The 22,438-nt window shown below is 38.2% G+C and overlaps 1 protein-coding gene across 1 annotated transcript in view; it reads right to left on the reverse strand.

Annotated features, from left to right (window-relative positions):
- The window catches only part of OTOGL (otogelin like), a 131,249-nt gene extending 109,060 nt beyond the window's left edge, over window positions 1-22,189 (reverse strand). Inside the window, exons 1-8 of the mRNA XM_084796611.1 lie at window positions 22,097-22,189; window positions 21,043-21,082; window positions 19,977-20,025; window positions 15,837-15,903; window positions 14,044-14,142; window positions 12,496-12,650; window positions 7,379-7,500; window positions 4,259-4,464 (exon numbers count right to left, since the gene is read on the reverse strand). Coding sequence (XP_084652737.1) covers window positions 4,259-4,464; window positions 7,379-7,500; window positions 12,496-12,650; window positions 14,044-14,142; window positions 15,837-15,903; window positions 19,977-20,025; window positions 21,043-21,082; window positions 22,097-22,175 — 817 coding nt within the window. The 5' untranslated portion in view covers window positions 22,176-22,189. The remainder of the gene's footprint in view (window positions 1-4,258; window positions 4,465-7,378; window positions 7,501-12,495; window positions 12,651-14,043; window positions 14,143-15,836; window positions 15,904-19,976; window positions 20,026-21,042; window positions 21,083-22,096) is intronic.
- Window positions 22,190-22,438: the final 249 nt, after the last annotated feature.

Genomic DNA, 22,438 nt, shown 5'->3' on the forward strand with positions numbered 1-22,438 from the left:
TGCCGTGCCTCCCTCCCAGCCCCTCCACGGGGCTCCAGCTCTGGCACAACCTTCTCCTGCCACCTGGCTTTTGGGAATTGCTCATTCACAACTTAAGGACCCATATCTTCAAGAGCCTCTTCCTCCTCCTTCAGAGCCCTCCTTGGATGTTAGGCAGGAAGATCTCAAACTCTACAGCTCTCCCTGGGTATACAAGTGAGTTCAAGGTCAATCAGGGTAATTTAGCGAGAAAGAAGAGGAAAGGAAGGCTGGGAGTGCACCCTAGTGACGGAGCTCTTGCCTGCTATGTGCAAGGCCATAGGTTCAATTCCTAGTACTGCAAAAATAAGTTTAAAAAGTCACTCTTCCATCCATTTCTTCTCTTCATTTAGGACTCCTTTAATGGGGCTTTATGAAAACAATTTCCAGATCATTGCCAACACTTGTGGTTCTATTGTTCTTACCTCATTTCCCACTTTCTGTCAAAGCTGTTATTTCTCACAAAAACTACATTTTCATTTGTCCCCTTATTTATTTTGCCTTCTATTAAAGTAAATGAGACACAGTCTTTACTGTTTTGTTCCTGTATCCTTAGTTCAATATCTAACATATAGCACATGCTCAAAATACATTTACTGAATAAATGAATGAAAATATAGATGAATGTCCAATATTTATTAAATTATATTCTTGATCTTACAAGTATATCTGCCCACTTTTATAGTCTGCGGAATTGCTGGACACTTTACACACTAAACAAAACCTGATCAAAATAATTATTTAAGAAAAAAAACTGATGTTCTCCTTAAGTAAACCTACAGCCATATTTCACTTCAAAATACCACTTTTTTAAAGTATGAAGAACAATAATATTTCCAAAAGTCGCATTTGATATTACAAAACAGCCTGGGCAATGCCTTAGCATAGTAGTTCTCAACTTGTGGGTAAAGATCCCTTTGGAGTTGCATATCAGATATCCTGAATATCAGCTATTTGCATTATGATTCATAATGAGTAAAATTACAGCTATGACATAGCAATAAAATGATGTTATGGTTGGGGGTCACCACAGCATGAGCTGTATTAAACGGTCACAGCATTAGGAAGGTTGAGAACCACTGGCTTAGATTTTACTTAACCCCTAGTTTTAGATTCAAACACTCAACAAGTTCTATTACATTGTATCAGTAAAAGAGCCATACATGTTTATCCTGAGACTTTAATTATATATATATATATATATATATATATATATATATATATAGTTTAGAAGTCCACTATATGACATGTTTACTATAGGAGATGCTGTCAGAATATTAGGACATAGATAATAGTGAAAAAGTACTATTAATTATCAAATTGGGAAAACTGGGAGTAAAGCAGGACCTTTGTGTTGATGTCAAGCAAAACAAATGCATGAATCCTCAGTGAGACAACAAATTAAATTCCTCCTCTTTGCCCGGAAATTCTGAGAAGGCTCAGATTTTGTGTGTGAAGTCATCCTTGAAGGATAAGTAGGAACGCAAGGGAAAATGGAGTTTAATTACTCGTGGGAAGCAACATATTCAGTAGCAGTCCGTCAGACTATCCAGCCCTTGATCCAGTTAACAAGTGGCCATACTGAGCTTCAAGCAAACTCTAGATACCTTAAAGCCAAAGGTGACGTGCACATCTCTGGAAATTGCCCTGTACGTTTACAATACAGGGAGAAACAGAAGAGCAGACTCCTTTTGTGTCCCTACAGCTTAGTTTAAATGAGTTCTTTTTAACAATTCTGTCTTACACTGTGTACCAGATTGTGAAAGAGTCAATTGCCTTTCTTTGGGCTTCTACCATAGACATCCAAGAACCTGTCTTCTTCTGTCTTGATAGCTCAGCCTTAATTCAATTCAACTTTGCTGGTCTTTCTGCTTATTCCTCACCTAATAGGCTCTTGCTTCCTGCCTTCACTCACTTCACTGACAAAAAAAAAAATCACTCTCTGTTCCAGAACTCCTGAGTGAGCTGACCCTGCACATGGATGCCTGGTCCATGTTCCTGACAAGGGCAGATGCCGCTTTCCACTCTCACCACCACACCAGCTTCCCTGAAGAAGCAATCTTGTCCAACCCCAACACTAAGAACTGGACTGAGTATTGTGTTTTTCATGAAACTTCAACACAGAAGGAAAATTAATCACTAATTACCACTTGACTGATTCCACATTAGATCCAAATACTTCCTGTCTAACATAGTCTCAGGACTCCAAATTTGTGAGCCTTCTCATCCACAATCCACAGTGGATACAAGTTCCGTTTCGTGCTGTTCCTGATTCTGTGCATTTGCATTGTGCTCACGGACTTCTGAGCACTCCATTTATATTTTCTCATTAGATATTCACACACTGGAGGCACTGTGCGCTGTTTTCATTATTTCCATCCTACATATAAGGAAATTTACTCATTGGAGCCAGGCTTTCTAATCTAACTTGTAGTAAACTAGTCTCGATGATAAATTATCCATGTAGCACGAGTAAATATTTGCATTTTACTGAGGGCTTCTTTAAAATATACAGACATATTTCCACTCCTATGGGATACCTGGGGACTATTATAAAGCAAATAAAATAGATTAAGCATTATCTATGTGATGGGCAATCTACGTGTTTACAGGGACTCTCTCATGCAATCCCCTGCCACTCTGTGAAAATATATACTGTCACATCATTAAAATTAAAAACGCATAATAAATAGCAAAGCAGAATTTTTATCACACATTCTTACTGGCAAAGTGTACACTCTAGAATGTACATCCATTAGAGCACAACACACAGGCAACTATCGTTAAGTCTGTAATACGAACAATATTCCATCACAATCTAGGCAGTTGTTAGCAATTGTATCTGAGTGTGTTTACCTGTAATAACATCTAATACAACTCTAATAGAATCAACTGGCAGATTCAGTAATTTGTAGGCTGTGGTTTAGCTGTAAACATCTTACCAGGTGATATGAGGGTTAGGGATGATGTTGTTATGTGCTCACGTTAAACATGATGTCACACAGTAAGGTACACTTTTACTATCACTGATTACTCTATAAGCCCAGAATTACTATGTTTCTCGCTCCCAGCAACAGAAAAATTCAATGGCTCAACTTCAAAAATATGTAATAGTATAAGCACAGTTCAAAGCCAGGCGCACTGGTACTAAGAACAATGTTCATTTTTTATTATTAATTTTATATATTTACTCACTTTACTGCCTGATCCCAGTCTCTTCTCTCCTTTCCTCCAAGTCCCGTCCTCATGCCCCCTTCCCCACAATTTCCCCTCTCCTTATTAGAGAAGGTTAGGCACTTAACAAGTGTGAACCCTGGCATCTCAAGCCACAGCAGGACTAAGTGCATCTTTTCCCACTGAGGCTAGATAAGGCAGCCCAGATCCAAGAAAGGGATCCAAAGGAGGGCAACAGAGTCAGAGACAGCCCCTGCTCCCGTTGTTAGGGGACCCAGATGATGACCATGCTGCACATCTGCTAATTATATGTAGGGGGTCTAGGTCCAGCCCATGCAAAGGCACATGGGGGCTCACAGAGACTGAACCACCAACCAAAGGGGGGATATATATGTGTGTGTGTGTGTGTGTGTGTGTGTGTGTGTGTGTGTGTGTGTGTGTACATATATATACACATCTTCCTTATGTGCACCTCAATCATGGTTATGGTCTGTGGTTCTCTTACTCTTAAGTAGTCTCCAAACAGAACTGTACTCTGTAACTAGTGATTACTGAAGCTAGTTCTATGCCTTAGATTCAATAGGTAACCGAGAAAGCATACAAAACCTTTCCTGCTTGCTATGCTAAGTGGGCAATCCCAATTTCATCTCATCATCTTTACAAAACTATTATTTGTAAACACATTCAAGCCAAAACTATTAAAGTAAACACATTTGAGCCAAAAGGTTTAAGTCACTAGAATATGAACTCCAAGAATGGGGAGTTGTGCCTTGTGTTCACTGCAGCTCCCAAATCCACACAGCGGTATGTGTAGTATCCATCCATGTATTTCTGGTTACAAACTAAATATTCAGTTAACATTTGCTACGTGAACAAGTGCTGCATCTCAACTTAACAAATGTTGTTAGAAAATGTTTTCCATCTTACCTGGACCCTTGAAATCACTAGCGTAGACAAATGGTAGCCACGGACTTTCCACCACTGGTTAAGTTTTCTGGCTAGCTGCTGTTGGCCAAAGAATAATACTCTAAAAGGCCCAGCCATTTCTTGTTCCCCAGTTCCTTACCTTGCTCAATCACAAAGTCATCTGACTGAATGCCATTATAGTTTGCACACAGGCCACACGATTTCCCTTTGTGCTCCTCAGACAGCTTGAGGTAAATTCCTGATATTCCATCCCAAGCCAATGAAAATCCAAAGGTTGTTTTCACCAGAATATAGTCAGCTAGCTTCTCGATATACACTTGCCCAATTGTCTGAGGCAGAGACAAACTAGAAAACAAAAGGATGTGATGTAAGAACCTTGACCATGTTAAGGCTATACACGCTGTGTTCTCAAGATGACGCAGGTAATAATTGATGGAGATTTTTTACACAGAGTTATAGAATGGGCTATTCAGGGAGATTCCCCCCAAAGACTTTATTCTCTAGGCAATCTCAACATTCTTGACAAGTTTAATATTTGAATTAAAAGACAAGAAACATGCCATTGATGTGGAGTTAATACTTACAACTTAGTAGTTGTTTCAAAAACCAGGAATATAAAGCAGAACATTATACATGATCTTTTCCGTGCAGAAACTGTCTCTATCTATTTGGAAGGATGAGGGTTCAGACTACTCTTCACGCAGACAGTTAAAGATAATATAAAAATCCTGCTCAATAGCTCTGAAGTACAGACATGCAATAGCCAAAATATGTGATGCCCTTGAGATCTGGCTTTATTTAATTTTATTTTCAACTAAAAAAAAACCTAGCCAAGTGAGCATTGCAAAAGTGTAAGTCACTTAGAAAATAAAGAACAATGTCCTCCTTCCATTTATAAATGGTCCAGTGGAGAACAGGTCCTAATCATAAAATAAATTCAAGAAGATCACTTTTATTAAGGTAGTCATGGCCAAATAAAATCAGAAACCATGGTGTAAGATAGGTCATTAATAGATATAGTCATACCTTTCTCTCAAAAAATTCAAATTAGTAATTTCTGTTCTGGAAAGAGTACAGTTATAGCCAACAAAAACTACACAAGTAAGCAAACTAACAGATAATCCTCCAAAGAAAGGTTATAAAATCTCTGTAACCATCTACACAGAGGGTTTTTTCATACATAAATATTCGTAGAAATATTTGTAGAAATGTAGGTTTAAGTAGAGATGTAGCTATGAATTGTAATTAGAAAATACAAGACTAGTTAACAAAAATGTTGTGATTAAAAGCTAAATATATAGAGTTCATAGGAAAAGTCACTATGAAATCACAAGGAAAATATTATTCTTTAGATTTTAAAAGTTTATAAAAATCTCTTTTCTTAAATAGTGGATGATATTTTATAAACATATCTTACACTAGTAAGAGGTTAACTTGTGGGAGGCACAGCCCTGGTGAGTGAAGATTTTGTTTTGGTTTTCTGTCAGTCATCTGTATCTGTCAGCTCTCTTTCACTATAAATTTAAACAAATACGTATTTTTAAGAGGAAAATGGCATTCTGTGTCTTCCATTTATCAAATGGTTAGTATTCTTGAAATTTTTATGAAGAAAGTTCATTTTATGAAATATCATCATTATAAGTGCCCACTACCCAAAAGCCCAAATGAAAATTCATAAAAATTGTCACTTCAGCTCTAAGAAATGCAGGTTTAACCACATTATCTTTCCATTCAAATGTTCAGCTTTCTTTTATAAGAAAACTGTCAAGCATATACTCTCTTGGTCCCTGTCTCTCTACCTCGCTGTGTCTCTATCTCTCTGCCTGTCTCTGTTTCTGTCTGTGTTCTTTGTCTCTCTGTTGCTCTGTTACTCTGTCTCTGTACCCTTCTGTCTCTCTGTTTCTCTGTGTGTCTTTCAGTGTGTGTCTCTCTTTCATTCTGTGTCTCTATTTCTCTATATGTCTTTGTGTATCTCTGTCTCTCTGTCTCTGTCTCTCTGTCTGTCTCTGTGTGTGTGTGTGTGTGTATGTATGTATGTATGTGCACACGCACTTGTGTATGTGTGCCATTCTATAGCCTGTACCACTGTCTTCTCATTTTTCTGTTAACATCCTTGCATAAATCTGTACTGACACTAAAAACAAGCAAATTCCAACTTCGTTTTAAAATATAATGGAAAATTATAAGAAAAAAATAAGACCAGAAATCTCGGCCCCATGGTACATGCCTGTCTTCCCAAGGCAAAAGGGCTTCTGTGAGTACTTAGCTAACCTTGCATGCATAGCAAGCAAGTAGCAGGCCAAAAAGAGGTCTTGGCAAGACCTTGTACCAAGAGAAAAAGTCATTAAAAATAAATATTTCCCAAAGGGGGATAGGGCTGCTCCTGGTTGCAGGACTGACAAGATGCTCCCCTGGGGCTTTGTTCAAAGCCTTTTTTACAGTGGTGCCCTTGCCCTTGGCTGACTCTACAGAGAGGAAAGCATCGTCATCAGTACATAGCATTGGAAGGAATCCCATGGCTCACACACCCAACAGTGAGTTCTGAATGATGGATACAACTGTTCCATCTCGTTATTTACTTTCTCTGGCATAACTCAGCTAGGAAATATTTAAAACTGGGTGTCTTTGTAAGTATTTGGATTGGAAGGGAGATTATTCCCCATGATTCCTAGTTATAACTGTAAAAAAATCTCTGTCGAATATAAACATCCCCCTTCCCCATAACTCTCAGGTCATCTTGTCAGCAGGCAGGAAGCCTCAGTGGCCGGAATCATCTACCAACAAGGGCAGTTGTTTACTGGCCCAGAGTCTTTGTCAGGACTTCAATGGAAACTCTCAAGTGACACCCAAGCCTCATTCTCACAGACTCTGGAGGACTTCCAGAATCTTTCCCAAAGAAAAGAAAGTCGATTTTTTTTGTAAGCTGGGATACAAAGGAAAAGAGAAAATATTGAAGAGGCCAAAAGTAATCGGACTTGAACTACATAAAGATAGCTCTCGATAACGCCCTCAGGAGAACATGGCAACCCTATGTGCATCTCTGTAAAGCCACCTCCATCAAAAACACTAGGATGTGGACCAGCTAGATTCCTAGATGTCTGGTGGGCTTCCGTGCACTGCAGATATGATGTTTCCATGAAACTACCATAAAGTCAACTGAAGAACAAGCCCTCTACTCCCACTGTTTGTAATTTACTTCCAGTCTGAGACATCTGAAATCTCAATTAATTTCATGTACCTTTCTTTATTCTCCTCTTACCTGATTCCATTCTTTTTTATTTCATGACCATAAATTCTAATTTCCTCTTGGTTTGAAAAGAATAAGCTGATTGAGCGATAACAAGAATACACAGAACCAAGGCACTTTGGGCTGTTATGGACCTGGAAGAAAAAAAGAAGAAAGAAAGAAAGCATAGGAACTAACTGCAGCCACAGTGTACCTTTACAGCTTGCAGCACCATTAGTCCCGTTGTAAGTGAGGACCACACCTACAATTAGGATGTCTGAGATGAAAGAAATATTTACCCAATGGACAGGACATTCTCCACAGTTACGTGGAGAGCAGAGACTGATTTTGACATGAACTCTGGTGCCCCATATTTGACCACCTCCCCTTGGTGGGGAGGCCTGATGGCACTCAAAGAAAGGAAAAGCAAGCTACCAAGATGAGACTCAGTAGCCTGTGACCAAATAGTGGGGGAGGAGGTCCCCCTCGGTCACAGACCTAGGGGAGGGGAATAGGGTGAAAGCAGAAGGAAGGGAGGAACAGGAGGATATAAGGGATGGGATAACAATTGACTTGTAACCTGAATAAATTAATTAAATAAAAAAAGAAATATTTACCTCAGAAGCTGAACAATATAATTAATTTTATAAAATGTAAATTATTTCAGGATATTTGTAAGCCACCTTAACCTCTGTATGTTAGATGGTAATGTTCTGAACCTATATGATATAAGCCAGGTAGAAATAATTAATTGGACAGGAAAATCCTAAATACCACAAGGAAACACATTTGTAGTGTTTATGTCCCTGTTATAGTGTCTATATATTATTATAAGAGAAATTTGAATGGAGCTCATAAGCAATAGTTATGTGTTGAAAAAGTGAACAAACCTTCACTTAAAATAAAATTCACTTTCCTTCTTCCAGATACCTTAGAAAAGAAAGAGGCTAAACAATAAAGAAATTATTTCTTCAGATATTAAGAGGAATTTGGTTTACTGGGAAAAAAGATAAGACAGTGAAAAAGAGTAGAGGAAGAATGGATAAAAAGAGACAATGAATGTTACATTCTCTTACCTTATCTCAAGATTAATTTCAGAAGGCTCAAAAACTAAAATATAAATAACAAAACGACATGACAGCTGAACAATATTCCTATTGGTAGCTAAAAAGTGCAAAAGAACTTTCAAATATGAAAAGGATAAGAAAATCAGTAATTATAAGACATTTTTAAAAAATGAGTTCATTATGTAAGTGGTAAATGTTATTTGTCACTTCTCATGTACCTAATACTGTCCACATTCTAAGGGATATAGCCATCAACAAGACAGATAAAATACCTGCCTTTCCATTACAAAAAAAAACAGGTAAAGTGTATAACTAAATAGAAATAAAATATATCAAATTGGATAACATTAAAAAGAAATACTAAACTAAGGGAAGGCATAGAGAATACATGTAAAGATTTAGGAAAAAGTCTTTAATGTCAGGAGAGAGAAAATTCTCTGAGGTAGTAAAACTCTGTAAAAGATGAAACATTGGGCAAAGCTATAAGAAGAGATCTAGAAGACTATTTAAAACAAAGAGACAAGAAATACAAAAGTTAAGGGAAGGAATTTGACCAACATAGTCTCAATATCTAGGAACCTGCTCTTCAGTCCCAATTGGAGAACAAAATGATAAAAGGTTGATAGATATCAATACACGGAGGGGGGGTATAATGAAACCAGAGCACACTTCTGAGCCTCACATTAGGCAAACAAGCCCTCTCCACAAATATATCAATAGTCCAAACCAGCTTTTAAACACTTATTCTCAAATGTGAACAAATATTCATGAATCATTTATCATTTGAGGAAAGCTCATACTATGAAAGGCAGAACCAAAGAAACAATGAGAAAAGGAAGCCAAAGAAACAATAACAATTTTTTTTTGCTATTAAAAACAAGGAAATCATGAAATTGGCAAGCAAGTGGATGGAACTAGAAAAGATCATCCTGAGTGTGGTAACCCAGACTCAGAAAGACATATATGATATATACTCACTCACAAGCAGATTTTAGCCATGTGGAGCAGGATAAACATACCAACTACAATTCACAGACCCAAAAAAAGATAAGTAACAAGAAGGATCCAAGGGAGGATACTTAAATCTCACTCAGAAAGAGAAATAAAATAGACAGAGGAAATGGTTGAAGAGAGGGAACAAAGTATGAGAGGGAGTGTAGAGAGAAATGAGAGTGGGAAGAGTAGGAGAGGGAGGACAGAGGCCAGCAGAGAGAAGAGAAACTATGGGAGGAGGTTTCTCTGTGACACTCTGGAAACCTAAGACAGTATAGGCTTCTGGTAAGACTTGGGAGTGTCTCTAGATGAGACTCTTAGACTGAAGAGGACACCCTTTAACTAGACCGGACACTTAGTAGAGGGAGGGGAACACTAATACACCCACAAGAACCTAGACCCAAAAATTACCTGCCTACAAGACGTGTAGGGATAAAGATGGAGGAGAGATTGAGGGAATGTCCAACGAATGTCTGACCTAACCTGAGACCCACCCCACAGGAAAGAGCCAACCCTTAACACTATTAATGATATTCTACTATGCTCACAGATAGGAGCCTAGCATAGCTGTCCTCTGAAAGGCTCCACCCAGCAGTGGATGGAAGCAGATGCTTAGACTCACAGCCAGACATTGGGGGAAGCTTAGAGAGTCTTGTAGAAAAACGGGGGGAAGGATAGAAGGACCAAGAGGTGACGTCTCCCTAGTGGGGCTGCAGGGAAAGAGGAGGCTCTTCGTCCTGATGGACTTGAGCTGGGGTGGATTGTTGAGGGGAGGAGAAATAAGGGGGCCTTCCTTCTCCAGGGAGTAAGGGATGGCAGACAGGAGAGAGGGAGAGAGGGTGGGACCCGAAGGAAAGAAGAGAGGGAGCTAAAATCCTGATGCAAAGTGAGCAAATTAATTAATTTGTGGGGGAGTAAAAGACAGCAAGGTCATTTTTGTTACATATGTATTGAAATCTTTTAACCTATGAAAATATATTACCTTCATAAAAATAAGATAAAATGTAAATAAAAATAACAGGGGGTTTGAAAAGGAAATGCATGTTAATATTCCTTTTTGGAAGTATTTCGTTTTTTAAACCTAAATTTCCCCATAGAGCATTGTGAAATCACTTGAATACTCCATAAATTTAAAAGATATAGCTAATAAAATTAGTATTTTTAATAATATGTAGCACAGAGGAAAGTTCTAGATATAAAATTTAGTGAAAACATAGAACATAAAATTAAATAATATTTCAAAGTTATGAATTTGCATGAAATCTAAATAAAACACTCCTAAAAATATATATGAAACCATTAACAATAGCATCTCTTGAATGATAGATAGCTCTTAAAAGTTTTAGACTCATGACTTTTTTCAATTTTTCAAAAAATGAAGTGAATGACTTTTTTTAGCCAATAAGAAAGACTGCATTAAATTAAATATTCTTGGCTGGAAAAAAATCCCATCATTGAAAACTAGACCCAATAGAAACAGTCTCTGTTAACTTAAGGAGCATGGTTCTGCATTCTGCACTCTAGTTTGTTACATGATAGATTATCTAGTTGGCATCTTTGTTCTCAATAAAGCGAGACACTGAAAGAGAACATTCCAATAAGAGAGTCAAAAGAGTTCAAGAGGCCAGAATTCTGGGTGGGTGGAGGCCAGATAGTAAGTAACAATGGCAGATTATGGCAGAGCAGAATGAAGGAAGCATTCGATTTGGGCCACTCTTCTCTTCCCAAAGAGACTACTGTTTAGCCCACTGTCCCCATAATTTTTTCCCTCCATTGTATTTTTACTTTATTTTTTATTATAATTTTATTTTTAATGTTATTTTTCTTTTTTACGTATACAATTATTATATCACACAAAAATACAATAGACTACATCCAGCAAGAAGAAGGAATTATAAGAATGTTACATTCATCATGTTTTGTGTATTCAAATTTGCCAACCTTGAAGAAAACATCTTTCCTATCTTGGTGCATCTAAAATTCTGAATGTAAATCAATACCCATCATATCTCATCTCTATCAACTTAAAACATCTATCTAGATCTAAAAACATCTTAACCCCTAAACAACTAGGCTCAATTGTAAAACTAAATTATCTAGTATCTAACCCCAAAATCCAACACTGCCCCCCCAAATTTAGCATTCAGAATTCCTCACTGTCTCAGAGAATCCAAGACCCATAGCACAGATGCAAAGTTTTGCATCACCCAGCACGGGGACATTCAGGCAACTACAACATGAGTTAGGGGTAAAACCAAATTTCAACATTTTTGTCTATAAAAAGTTAGTTTTTGAATGGGGCCTCACAGAACTCCCATGGTTATGATTTTAAGTGCTTCACTAGTTGAGAGAGAATGTCCCTTAAATCCTTGCTTGAGCTACTGCTCTTCAGTCACTGAGCTTTGAGATATTTCCTAGGAATTCACTAGACTTGGGAATTCTGAAATTAAGCACTAGTCCTATGAGCTCAATCACGCAGCATGAATCTACCTAACAATTACATAATCCACATGATCCCTTTCATAAGCATCAGATTCCTCTGCACATCAAAAGTTTCTTTTGTTTTAGTTTATATTTGCATTTACTTATCATTTTTTGGGGGGTGGGCCAAAAATCCAAACCAGGGTCTTGTACATGCTAAAATATTTGCTCTACCATTGAGCTATATTCCCTAGGCCAGGGGTACCACTTTTAAAAAAAATTAAAGCAATAGGGCATCTCAGTCAAAATAGCAAGAAGGGAGAAAATATGAATAATATTATTAATATCTGACTCTACCTTCTTCCAAATTATCAAATAAAACCCAAACATAGGGGATATTGGTGAGAGTTGCTATAGTAATAAACACATGGTATTTCTCCACATCCTGTAAGACATCCCCTCATGGATTCAATCCCTGTTGCTACCATGTCAGTCATCGTCTCAATAGTTACACTCAATATGGCTACAAATTTGGGCCATTGCATGGAGAGAAGAACCTTATGTGTTCTATAATTATTGTCTATCTCTGATCATTTGTCCAATGCTTTTAAAATACATTATATCCAAGTATTGATTTTTTTTAATTGATTAAATTCAAGTCCCACCTACCCATACTGTGTACTGTGGCTCCAAACTACCACAGTCCCTTGCAAATATATAAGAACAGCTTCCTGGGATGTAATAGTAGATTCCATCAAATGTCTCAAAGTGATACTGTCCCCAAGTTTTGCAAATTCCATCTCTGCCACTTCCCATGTTTGGGACTGAAAGGAAATAAAGTAATATTTAGTATTGTAAAAAAATAAATCACATTTACCTCAAAATGTTCAGTCATAATAGGTAATCATAATTTTCACCAAACTGAATATTGTTCCTCTTTGGGTGGTCCAAGGCAGAGGAAGAAACAAGTAGCACTGAACTATCAGCTACTCTTAAAAACTATCCAATTCCTTAAAGAAAACCAAGTCTCCAAATTGCTATGAGCAAGGACTTATGTTAGAAATTTTGGGAGTTCACAGCCAGTCTGGTCTACAAAGTGAATCCAGGACATCAAGAGAAACCCTGTCTGAAAAGAAAAACAGAGAAAGAAGGAGGAGGAGGAGGAGGAGGAGGAGGAGGAGGAAGAGGAGGAAGAAGAAGGAAGGAAGAAGATACACAAAGACGGTAATGTTGATAACACAAATGAATGACTCAGAAAAGAAAGAAAAGTCATTATGGAATGTTCTAGAACAACATGGGCAGTAGGAGACTGCCCCAGTTTCTATAATTCTTTTTTAATGCCCTTATGGTATCCAAAGAGAAAAATAAACGATGACCAAAAAAAGAAAAAAGAAAAAAAAATCACATTTATCCATGCCTGGAAAATAGAGCTGGAGGCATTAGTCATCCAGAGTTTCCTGGAATCTCCAAAATGATGACCTCAAACTGGTGAAATTCAAACAATATTTATTTTAAATCAAAGCACTTCATCTACTATGAGCATGCCTGTCCTCTAGATAAGCGTCTGCCCTGTTTTATCTTTATTTGTGCTACCTATCATTATTACTGTGGGTGTGGTGTGTGTATGGGTCACGGTGTGTCACAGTAAGCAGGTGTCTAAGGACAAGGTTATAGAGTTGCTTCTCTCCTTCTACCTGGGAATATGTGGGTTCTGAGGCTAGACCGCTGATCATAATGCTCAGCAACAAGGGCTTTTCCCATCTGAGGCATCTTATCATTCTCTCTTCTTTTTTTGTATATTTTAAGTGTGTCACTTTATAATAATGTAAAAAGAAGTAATTCCCAGTACCTGAAGAATTCTCAGTACTATTTCTAATTTATATACTGAATACCCTCCTAGCCAAATACAAAGAAGAGAAGCTTCAACTAAAATATATTAAGTAAAAGAAAGGCATAAATAAAAATATGGTCCTACTGATCTAGTGCAACAGAAAGTAGGAAAAAAAATACTTAAGGAAATTGAGACCAGTGGGAGGGGAAGTGCACACATCTATTTTCTTTTACAGTGTTTCTAAATTACTTCAAACCGATGAAAATAAATTTTGAGCTCTGTAGTTAATGTCCCAAATCCCAGAGGATGAACACTTCCAAGTAAATCATGACTTAATGTTCTCTTTCATATCCCATAACTCTCTCATAAATATCCCTGAAACTTACCAATCTGGCACCTTGTCCCGAGAGCTTGGAATATTTGACAGTCACACGTTCCTGTCTTAGAACAGAAAGCCCCGTTAAGGCATTCATGAGGGCAAGAACCTAAGGGGCAAAATAAAAACTTATCTTCTGGCATGGATCAGCTCATATAAACACAATATGTCACGGTCTCACTTGGACTTACTGTAACACTGTAACTTAAACAGAACTCGGGCCTTGTGCCTTGCAGTGCCTAAAGAATTAAGCCATCAAATCTCTATCTATTCCTTTCATTATGTGTGCTCTGAAGCAAGAAAGACAGGCTTTCACATCTCCAAGTACTTTGGGAGAAAAGGTTAGCCTCCTTCGAGCAATTGAAAGGTCAAGTTCCCATGTAAGGAATCTCTGTCTCGGATGACGAGAACCAGAAATACCCAAGCTGTAGATGATTCCCTGCGCTGAGTTTGGACCACTTCCCACCAGCCCTTTCTCCGGGAGCAAGCGCTGTACTGAAGCATAACTCAGATCATGCTCACTTCGGGGGTGGTGGGCGGGTGGGGAATTAAGCAAAGCATAAACTCAAAGCGAGGCTCCCACCTTTGAGGAGAAAGGTGATACATTTCGTTTGAAGTTTGTGCATTAACACCGAAACTGGATTATAAATGTCTCAGCCTTTAGAAATCTGTGCTTAACAAAGTTGAGGCAGAAAGCAAAAGTCACTTCTGGCTGCCCCCCCCCCACACACACACACCCAATACTTTTCTCGAGGAAAGAAAAACTTGCCACAAGGAAACACACTAAAAAGAAGAAACAAATTGCTATAAGTTTCCCAAAATTTCGAAGGCGTCTCCTGAGTGCGTTTGAGAAGGCAAATGAATGCAAGTGAAAATGTTGCATCCGTTAAGAAGACAGTGGCAACTGGCAAGGCTCAGGTCGAAGGGACCTCAGCTACACTGAAGGAGCAAAGAACATCTCTGAGTCACCGTGAAATGTAGCTAAATAAGTTGGGCCTGTCTGGAAGGTATCACGTTGGTAAAGACACTTATCTAAATGTACTAACAAACATTGTCTGCCAAACACAGGGACAAAGTCCTGTTAATTTTTTTTTTCCCCTCAACATCCATTGATTTCTCTTTTTCATTTTAAGGCCTACAGATCTCTAGGTAAACTTTAAATGAGGGGGGCAAAGGAAACTGTTTTAACTTAAACCGAAATACAAATGAAAATGTTTGGTTTTTCTTTAAGAGACACACCTATCCCTACATTTGGATCAGGTAGTATTATCTTTTTTCCAGTAGGTAGGTGTCTAAATATTTAGATAAACAAACACAGATATTTTTTTTTTTTAGAAAACGTATTTACAAAGCTGCTTACTCTCCTGAAAGCAAATATTAAACTAAATCTAAAAAGAGTCACTGTGACTTTATACATGATAATAATTACTTTGGTTTCTTTGAATTTTAAGCTACCATCAGTTTTCTGCTTAATAAAAACAGTAAACTCCTAAGATAAACTGTGGACGGTGGGGAGTGAAGGAATAATTATTCATTCAGAGCAAAAGAAAAAAAACGTCTGATACCCTTCGGTGTTTTCTCTAGTCACACTGTTGTCAGCTTCGTCTAAACCCTTAGTTCTGGCGATTTCTGGGAATGGTTTGGATTTGTTTTGCATAGAATATGAATGTAAAAGATTATGACTGCTACTACCCTGGCTCAGTGCCTTCCCTGTATATAGGGAGGCGGTCAAGAATTGATTTAATATACCCCCAAGGAATCCTCGCAGAAGATATATAGAAAGGAACAACTACCCGCACTGACCTTTTATTTTGCTCTCACCCCAATTAATGGCTTCATGGAAAAAATATCTCGGAGAGGTTGCTTCGAACTTTAAGACAGAGAAATAAAAATGCAAATTAGGACATCCATTGAACATAAGCCAAACGTGCAAATGGAAGAATTCTGGGAAGCAATGGTGAACCCAGAGATTATAAAGGGCTGACTTTAATGTGTCTTTCTCTTGTGGAGACCATCTCAGTGAAGAAGAAAGGGTTCCCTTGGGAGGATGGTCAGAAGAGCTGGCCTCAAGCCTTCTTTTCATCTCTTCAGCAACTTGGACAAAGTGTTTGTCCTCTAAGCCGTCACTCCCCTTGCTTCTACCCAAGTCCACCAGCCCTTTGTGAAAGAAGTCCTGAAAAAGCACTGCATTTGTATTAACTTATTCCTTGCATACAAAAGTAGCAATTCTCTGACATCATCAGGTACAAGTGTGTTAGGTGTGGGGTGTGCAGAGTCGAAACACAACAGTCAAGGGTGACCAGCCTGCATTTCAGACTATGAAGACACCACTCACAAAAACACCATCTCACCGCTTACTTCTAATTTAGACACATTTCCTATCAGCCTCAACAGTTTATGTCCATGGTTCCGCCATGATGTTAAGTTTAATTCTCTCTTCGACCGTACTGTTTTTAGCAGCCTAAATAAAAGAGACATCAACATTACTGAGCGCATACCATCTCTAGCTGTGGAATAATGTATGCCAATCCTTGCAATGGAAGCCAATCCCTCATTTCTGATGTTTGACAAATGTATAACGACTTCAACTCTGCCTCACACTGGCCTAAGTATGTAAACAAATTATCTAGCCTTGGTTTCCAACAAATAAAAAGGAATAGCAATATCTCCCTTATAGAATTATAAGGATCAAGTAAAATAGTTAACACTTAATAACGGTGTCAAGCATAAAATATAGATGATAAGCTTATTGCCTCTTCCTGTTACTAAATGAAAATGGGCCATGTCCCCTTGATGGGGAGGCCCGAGGCACTTGGAGGAAGGATAGCAGACTACCAAGAAGAGACTTGATACACTAGCATCATATTCAGAGGGAGGAGGTCCCCCTCAGTCACAGTCATAGGGAAGGGGAATGGGGTGAAAGTGGGAGGGAGGGAGGAATGGGAGGATGCATGGGATGGGATAGCAAATGAGATGTAATATGAATGGTTTCATTTTTCAATAAAAAAAAATAAAATATAAAATGGAATATAGGGACTAGTAGATAGTAGGTAAAGTATAATGACCTGAGTTGGATTTCCAGGACCATATGATGGAAAGATGAAGAGACTCCCAAAAGTTGTCTTCTGACATCCATGTGCATGCCATGGCATAAGAACACACACACACACACATACATGTATATATATATATGCTATAAATAAATAAATAGATGATAGATAGATGGTAGATAGAAACATAGAGACATAGATATTAGATATATACATAAGTAAATGATATAATTTTAAAACTAAATATACTGTATTATACTGAACTAAGGCAAACACATACATTTGCTTCTCACTCCACTCAACTCCGACCTACTCTAAGGAAATCCCAGTGACCACTGAACACCCCGCTTCCTGACGATTTACCATCCCTTCTGTTTATCCAGCACCATTACACATCTCACGGTGCGAAGTTTCACACTCAGTCTCAGCTTTGGAGCATATCTGAACTTAGAATGGTGTGCTGCTTCACTAAGTGGGGGCATTTTCTTTTTCATGTTACGTACATAACATCACATAACTCACGGTGACTCAGATTCAGTGAACCATTTGAATAGAAATGATTTCTTTACATGAAGTTTCTAAATCACAAGCACGGCTATTCTTATTCCTGTGTTTAAAACATGATTCCTGGTGTGTCAGCAACAAGTACCAACTGAACTGGAAAAGAGATATTATTCAAATGGGAATCTGCCTCTTGTCGTATTTAGTTACGACTAAAGCAGACTCTAACAATGCCCTTTCTGCCCACCTCAGATTCACGAGGGTTTCTGCGGTCATGCTGAGCCTCCAGCTCCAAGCACAGCCTTCTTTTTATCTCTGCCTGAGGACGGAGTCCAAACAGGACTTTAAGGATATATAAGGCACACTAGCTCCTCTCTTTGATCAGTAGAGAAAAAGGAATTGATGGATGATAAATATTCCAGTTTCCCCAGCCCTTGCAGAAGCAAGGGCGACAGGCTACACGGTTCCTTGTCATGTTCCTAATAAGAGCAAGCCCCAGATGTCAACAGCAGAAAGCCACCACCACCACTAACATGCCCTGTGTTGAATTTTCTCCCTTTCTCCTCTCACTTTCATCTAAGCCTCCCTTGTGTAGTTCCCAAGAGCTGTTTACCTAAGTCTTGCTCTCAGTGCCTGCTTGCTCTCAGACTAATTGCTGATTGTAATGCAAAGAATGTGGCAGTAGGTGCACATATTCACACAGCTGATGAAAGACGACCATCCACTCTTTCTCCTTCCTGATCGCACCCCCACAGCAGGGTGGACAGCACCAGAGAGATGTGCCCTGTGTAAGGAAATCACCGTAACACTTACATGCATGCCATTTATAGAAGACTATGCCTAGGCTTTACTTGCTTATGTCATTGCCAGCATATTTCTGCGGACAGTTATCCATCCATCAGTGCTATTTGCTTACATGCAGAGGAATGAACTGAGTATGAATGGCCTTGAAGCCTATTTCTAAGCACTGTACTGCATGACTGGGTGACCCCACTGCTCCCTGTCGCATGTCTCCCTTGAAAACTTAACGGGCATTGAATGGTCTTAGCACCTGTTCTCTGGCTACAGGAAACAGAAGTGTGAGTCCCCTGCTTTTCGTCCTGCCTAAAATGGACACCAAGGCAAAGCAAGTGCATCCCTACCTTAGCAACAGGGGAGAGACATTTCCCTAACTCCTAGTGAGTAAACCACACAGATCCTTGCAGCATGTAAATGGATACTGGTTCAGTCCGCCTGCAACTCCAACTGCGGGGTATCCTCTGCTCCGGGTTCAGGTGCACATACCCACACACATCTAAACACAATTAAAAATCATTTAAGAAAGAAAAATAGTCTGTAGTTCAGCATTTATGAAAGGCCCCCTTCAGCATGTAAGGTGCTAACTGTATAAATACTCAAATTATATTACTTCTTTAAAAAAAACTTTCTCTTCCATATATTGTATCTCTAATTTATTATCTGTCTTTCATAGAGAAATGTTTCTAAAGCTCATTCATTTGAACATGCCAACTATAATTTGATATCAATGAAATCACATTGTCCAGTATCCTTTATATAAGAGGAGGCAGGCAGAAAGTCCTCAAATTTAACAGTATATGGCTGATATATATACTGTTATACCATATACTGTTTTATGGATATATAATATAGAGGATCCCTAGGAGTTGGAGTTGCCAGTGGATCTGTGTGGTCTACCCACTAGGAGTTAGGGAAATGCCTCTCCGCTGTTGCTAAGTAGGGATGTGCTTGCTTTGCCTTGGTGTCCATTTTAGGCAGGACGAAGAACACGGGACTCGCACTTCAGTTTCCTGGAGCCAGAGAACAGGTGTCAAGACCATTTAATGCCGATTAAGTTTTCAAGGGAGAAATGGGACAGGGAGCAGTGGGGTCACAGAAACAACCATAATTTAGATATTTTAGAAAACATGAAAGCTGTCTGTCAGGACATCAGGAATATCTAGTGTTCTTTTGCAATATTTCAGTCATACCATTTCAGTCTTTCTTCATTTCTTTTTATGTATATTTGCCTTGTTGCTATTGTCCTAACCAATATGGAGATTAACTTCTAAATCATTCAAATGTTCTAGCAAGTAGATGATATCCAATGCCCATAGACACAGAGGACTATGTGCAGGTTACTGAGATGAATGGGGAGAAAGGGGGAAAAAAGTGTTTCATTCCAAACAAATTAATGTGAGCTGAGAATATATTTGAGGGTCTCAATAAAATAAAATAAAATAAAAGATGCAGAGAAATGCCTTCGCCTCTCCCTGCTCCTGTCTTCTTTTCAGCATTCCATTCCCTTCACAAAGGTCTCATTGTTGAAGTGACAGCAGAGACCAAAGCAGAAGGAGTTATTTCTCTGCCTCCCCCCATCTGAGGCATAACCTACCTGTGCTGCTAACAGAGCTCTTTTCTGTTCATTTTCATGAAACTCGCTTCTGCAAGAAAACACAAAGAACTTGTGTAGTCAGAGGCCCCTGGGCAACCTGAACAGCCTCTCCCAAGAGGGAGCTGGTGTTTTCCTCCGGATCTCCATCGCGTTATCAAAGAGGCCTTTCTTGGTTTAACATTTAGAGGGCCCCCTCCCCTCTTTGTAAGGGTGAGATTTGGGTGGTGGAGCTGTCTCGTTTTACAAAATTCGGGACTGTCCCCAAATCTCCAGGCTCTGATATAAACTGAATTTTAGGAAGGAACTTTGAGATTGAGAAATAAACAAAATGGTATAATATTATAGCACCAACAGGCATAGTTTATTCACCCTAGGACATCAAAGAATCGCTGAAGTAGATATTACCAAGGATGCATTTACTTTTCCAAACATAATATTCAAGTTGATTTGTTCTATGTCATTAAGAAGAAGAATGATATAAATGTGAGGACATTTAATGCCATTTATTCAAACTAAATAATTAATTCTCTGAGTTATGCATATATTTTATGGAATTTCACATTTTGTATTATATTTATCAACAAAGATATTCTTTAAAAATCAAATGGATATAATTCTGATTTCTCATTAATCAGTCTGATTAATCAAGGTAGTAGAAACTACTTTCATTATTTTTCACTAGATCCATTTTAGTCACTTAACCCCGAAAATCAGTTTTACTTTATGTTAACAAGATAATACATTTGCAGCCAATAATATATGTCAACAGGAAAACTGTAAAGAGACATATTACTGGATGTAACCTCTTTACAAACCTTTGAAATGAAACAAATGTCTCTTTAGTACCTGCAGGCAGTGGAAACACCAAGATCTTCTCACAAACAGAAAAGTGGATGCCCAGTCACTTCTAATGTTTGGAAATATTTCAAAGAACATCTCATGATTGTTGTCAGTGTTTCACTTGTTACCTTAAAAGTGGACAGAACTGTCCGCTGCATTTGGCGTATTCTTATTCCTTCAATGTCTCAGAACATAAAGACAAAAAGAGAAAAGAAAACCAACTTACTTTGATGTTTCTGCTGGAACAGATGATGCACAAATGTACCCTGCCAGAGATAAATGCAAGTTGGTGAGACTGCAAGACACGAATAGCTTAATCTGTGTGCTGCTATTTAATGAATCATTTTTATCCAGATCCTAAATATGTGGACCGAGAATAGCTTCGCTTTTATTCTTTTTAGAGGGTTCTGATGAGCAAATAATCTGTGATACACCTGAGGTGGCCAATAATTCTGAAAGTATGGCCAATGTCTGTAGATTTATACAGTGCTGTCACCCAACAGAGTGGGGGCTACACATGGACTCACAGAACTGTTCTAGTTAAAACACTTAGTATTTGGCAAGTGTGAGCATGATGCAAAACAAGCCACAGAATAATCGTGTTGAACAAGCCAACCTCAGTGCCTTCCAACACAGCATTCTACATTTTTCTCCTTGAGAGCTAAGTGCTGCTATGGTAGTAAGATTGTGACCTTCCCCTGTCTTTCACACTTCTTTCCTGTCCGTTTCTGCCATTTTCCCCTACATTTCCAAAACATAGACCCCCCCCCCTTTTCAGCGATTAAAAAAATACACATAAACAAATGCTATCTCCATTTAAAAAATTAATACAGATTAATTTATAGGTATGATTGCTTTAAAAAATTAAAATTTAATAACATGACCACAAATGTTAAAGTCAGATCTAAAAGCTTTTTTTGGATTTTTAGATTTTTAACTATGCAAAATGAGTTTAAAGACTATTTCTCTTTATTATAAAGGTTCAAATGCTTATATTACATATGGAAAACAATTTAATTCATACTTGAAAAAGGAGTAGATTAGAATGACAGGACACTGTGATAAAGGTTTTTAAACAACCACTAAAGAAAAGTTAAAGAATACCAAGGACACAAATTTTCTACACTCTTAAGAATTCAGTAAAATTGTCAAAATGTTATTTAGTGCATAGCTATTCTAACAATTTCACAATGCTTGAGAATTAACATAAAAGGAAACAGTATCAATTTTAAGACAGAGTGACACATGATAAGTGAACGTAAAAATACAAAAGTTCTTACCTGGTAATGAAAACAGCAGTATAGGAAACAAGAAAACACTCCAAGGTAACATTAAATTGAGTTTTCTCACAATGTTCATTTCAGTGGAGTCTTTCTCCCTGAACTGAAACCAAATTGTTGGTCTTCACTATGATGGCATCTTACAAGGGTGAGTGTTGGTTGTGCGCTCAAATTCAAATGAATACAGCTATGGGATAAAACAACTGAAAGAAAGAAAAAAAAAACAGGCTTTCTAACTACACACAGCTGCTGAGGTTTTTAAGACTCACAGTCAGCCCTTTGGCTGAGTCTCTCATTAGCAATGCAAGGCAGCTTGCCTGAGCCTGTATTAGTTACAGCCCC

This window comes from Acomys minous (genome assembly GCF_964271855.1).
Source record: "Acomys minous genome assembly, chromosome: 9".
NCBI lineage: Eukaryota > Metazoa > Chordata > Mammalia > Rodentia > Muridae > Acomys > Acomys minous.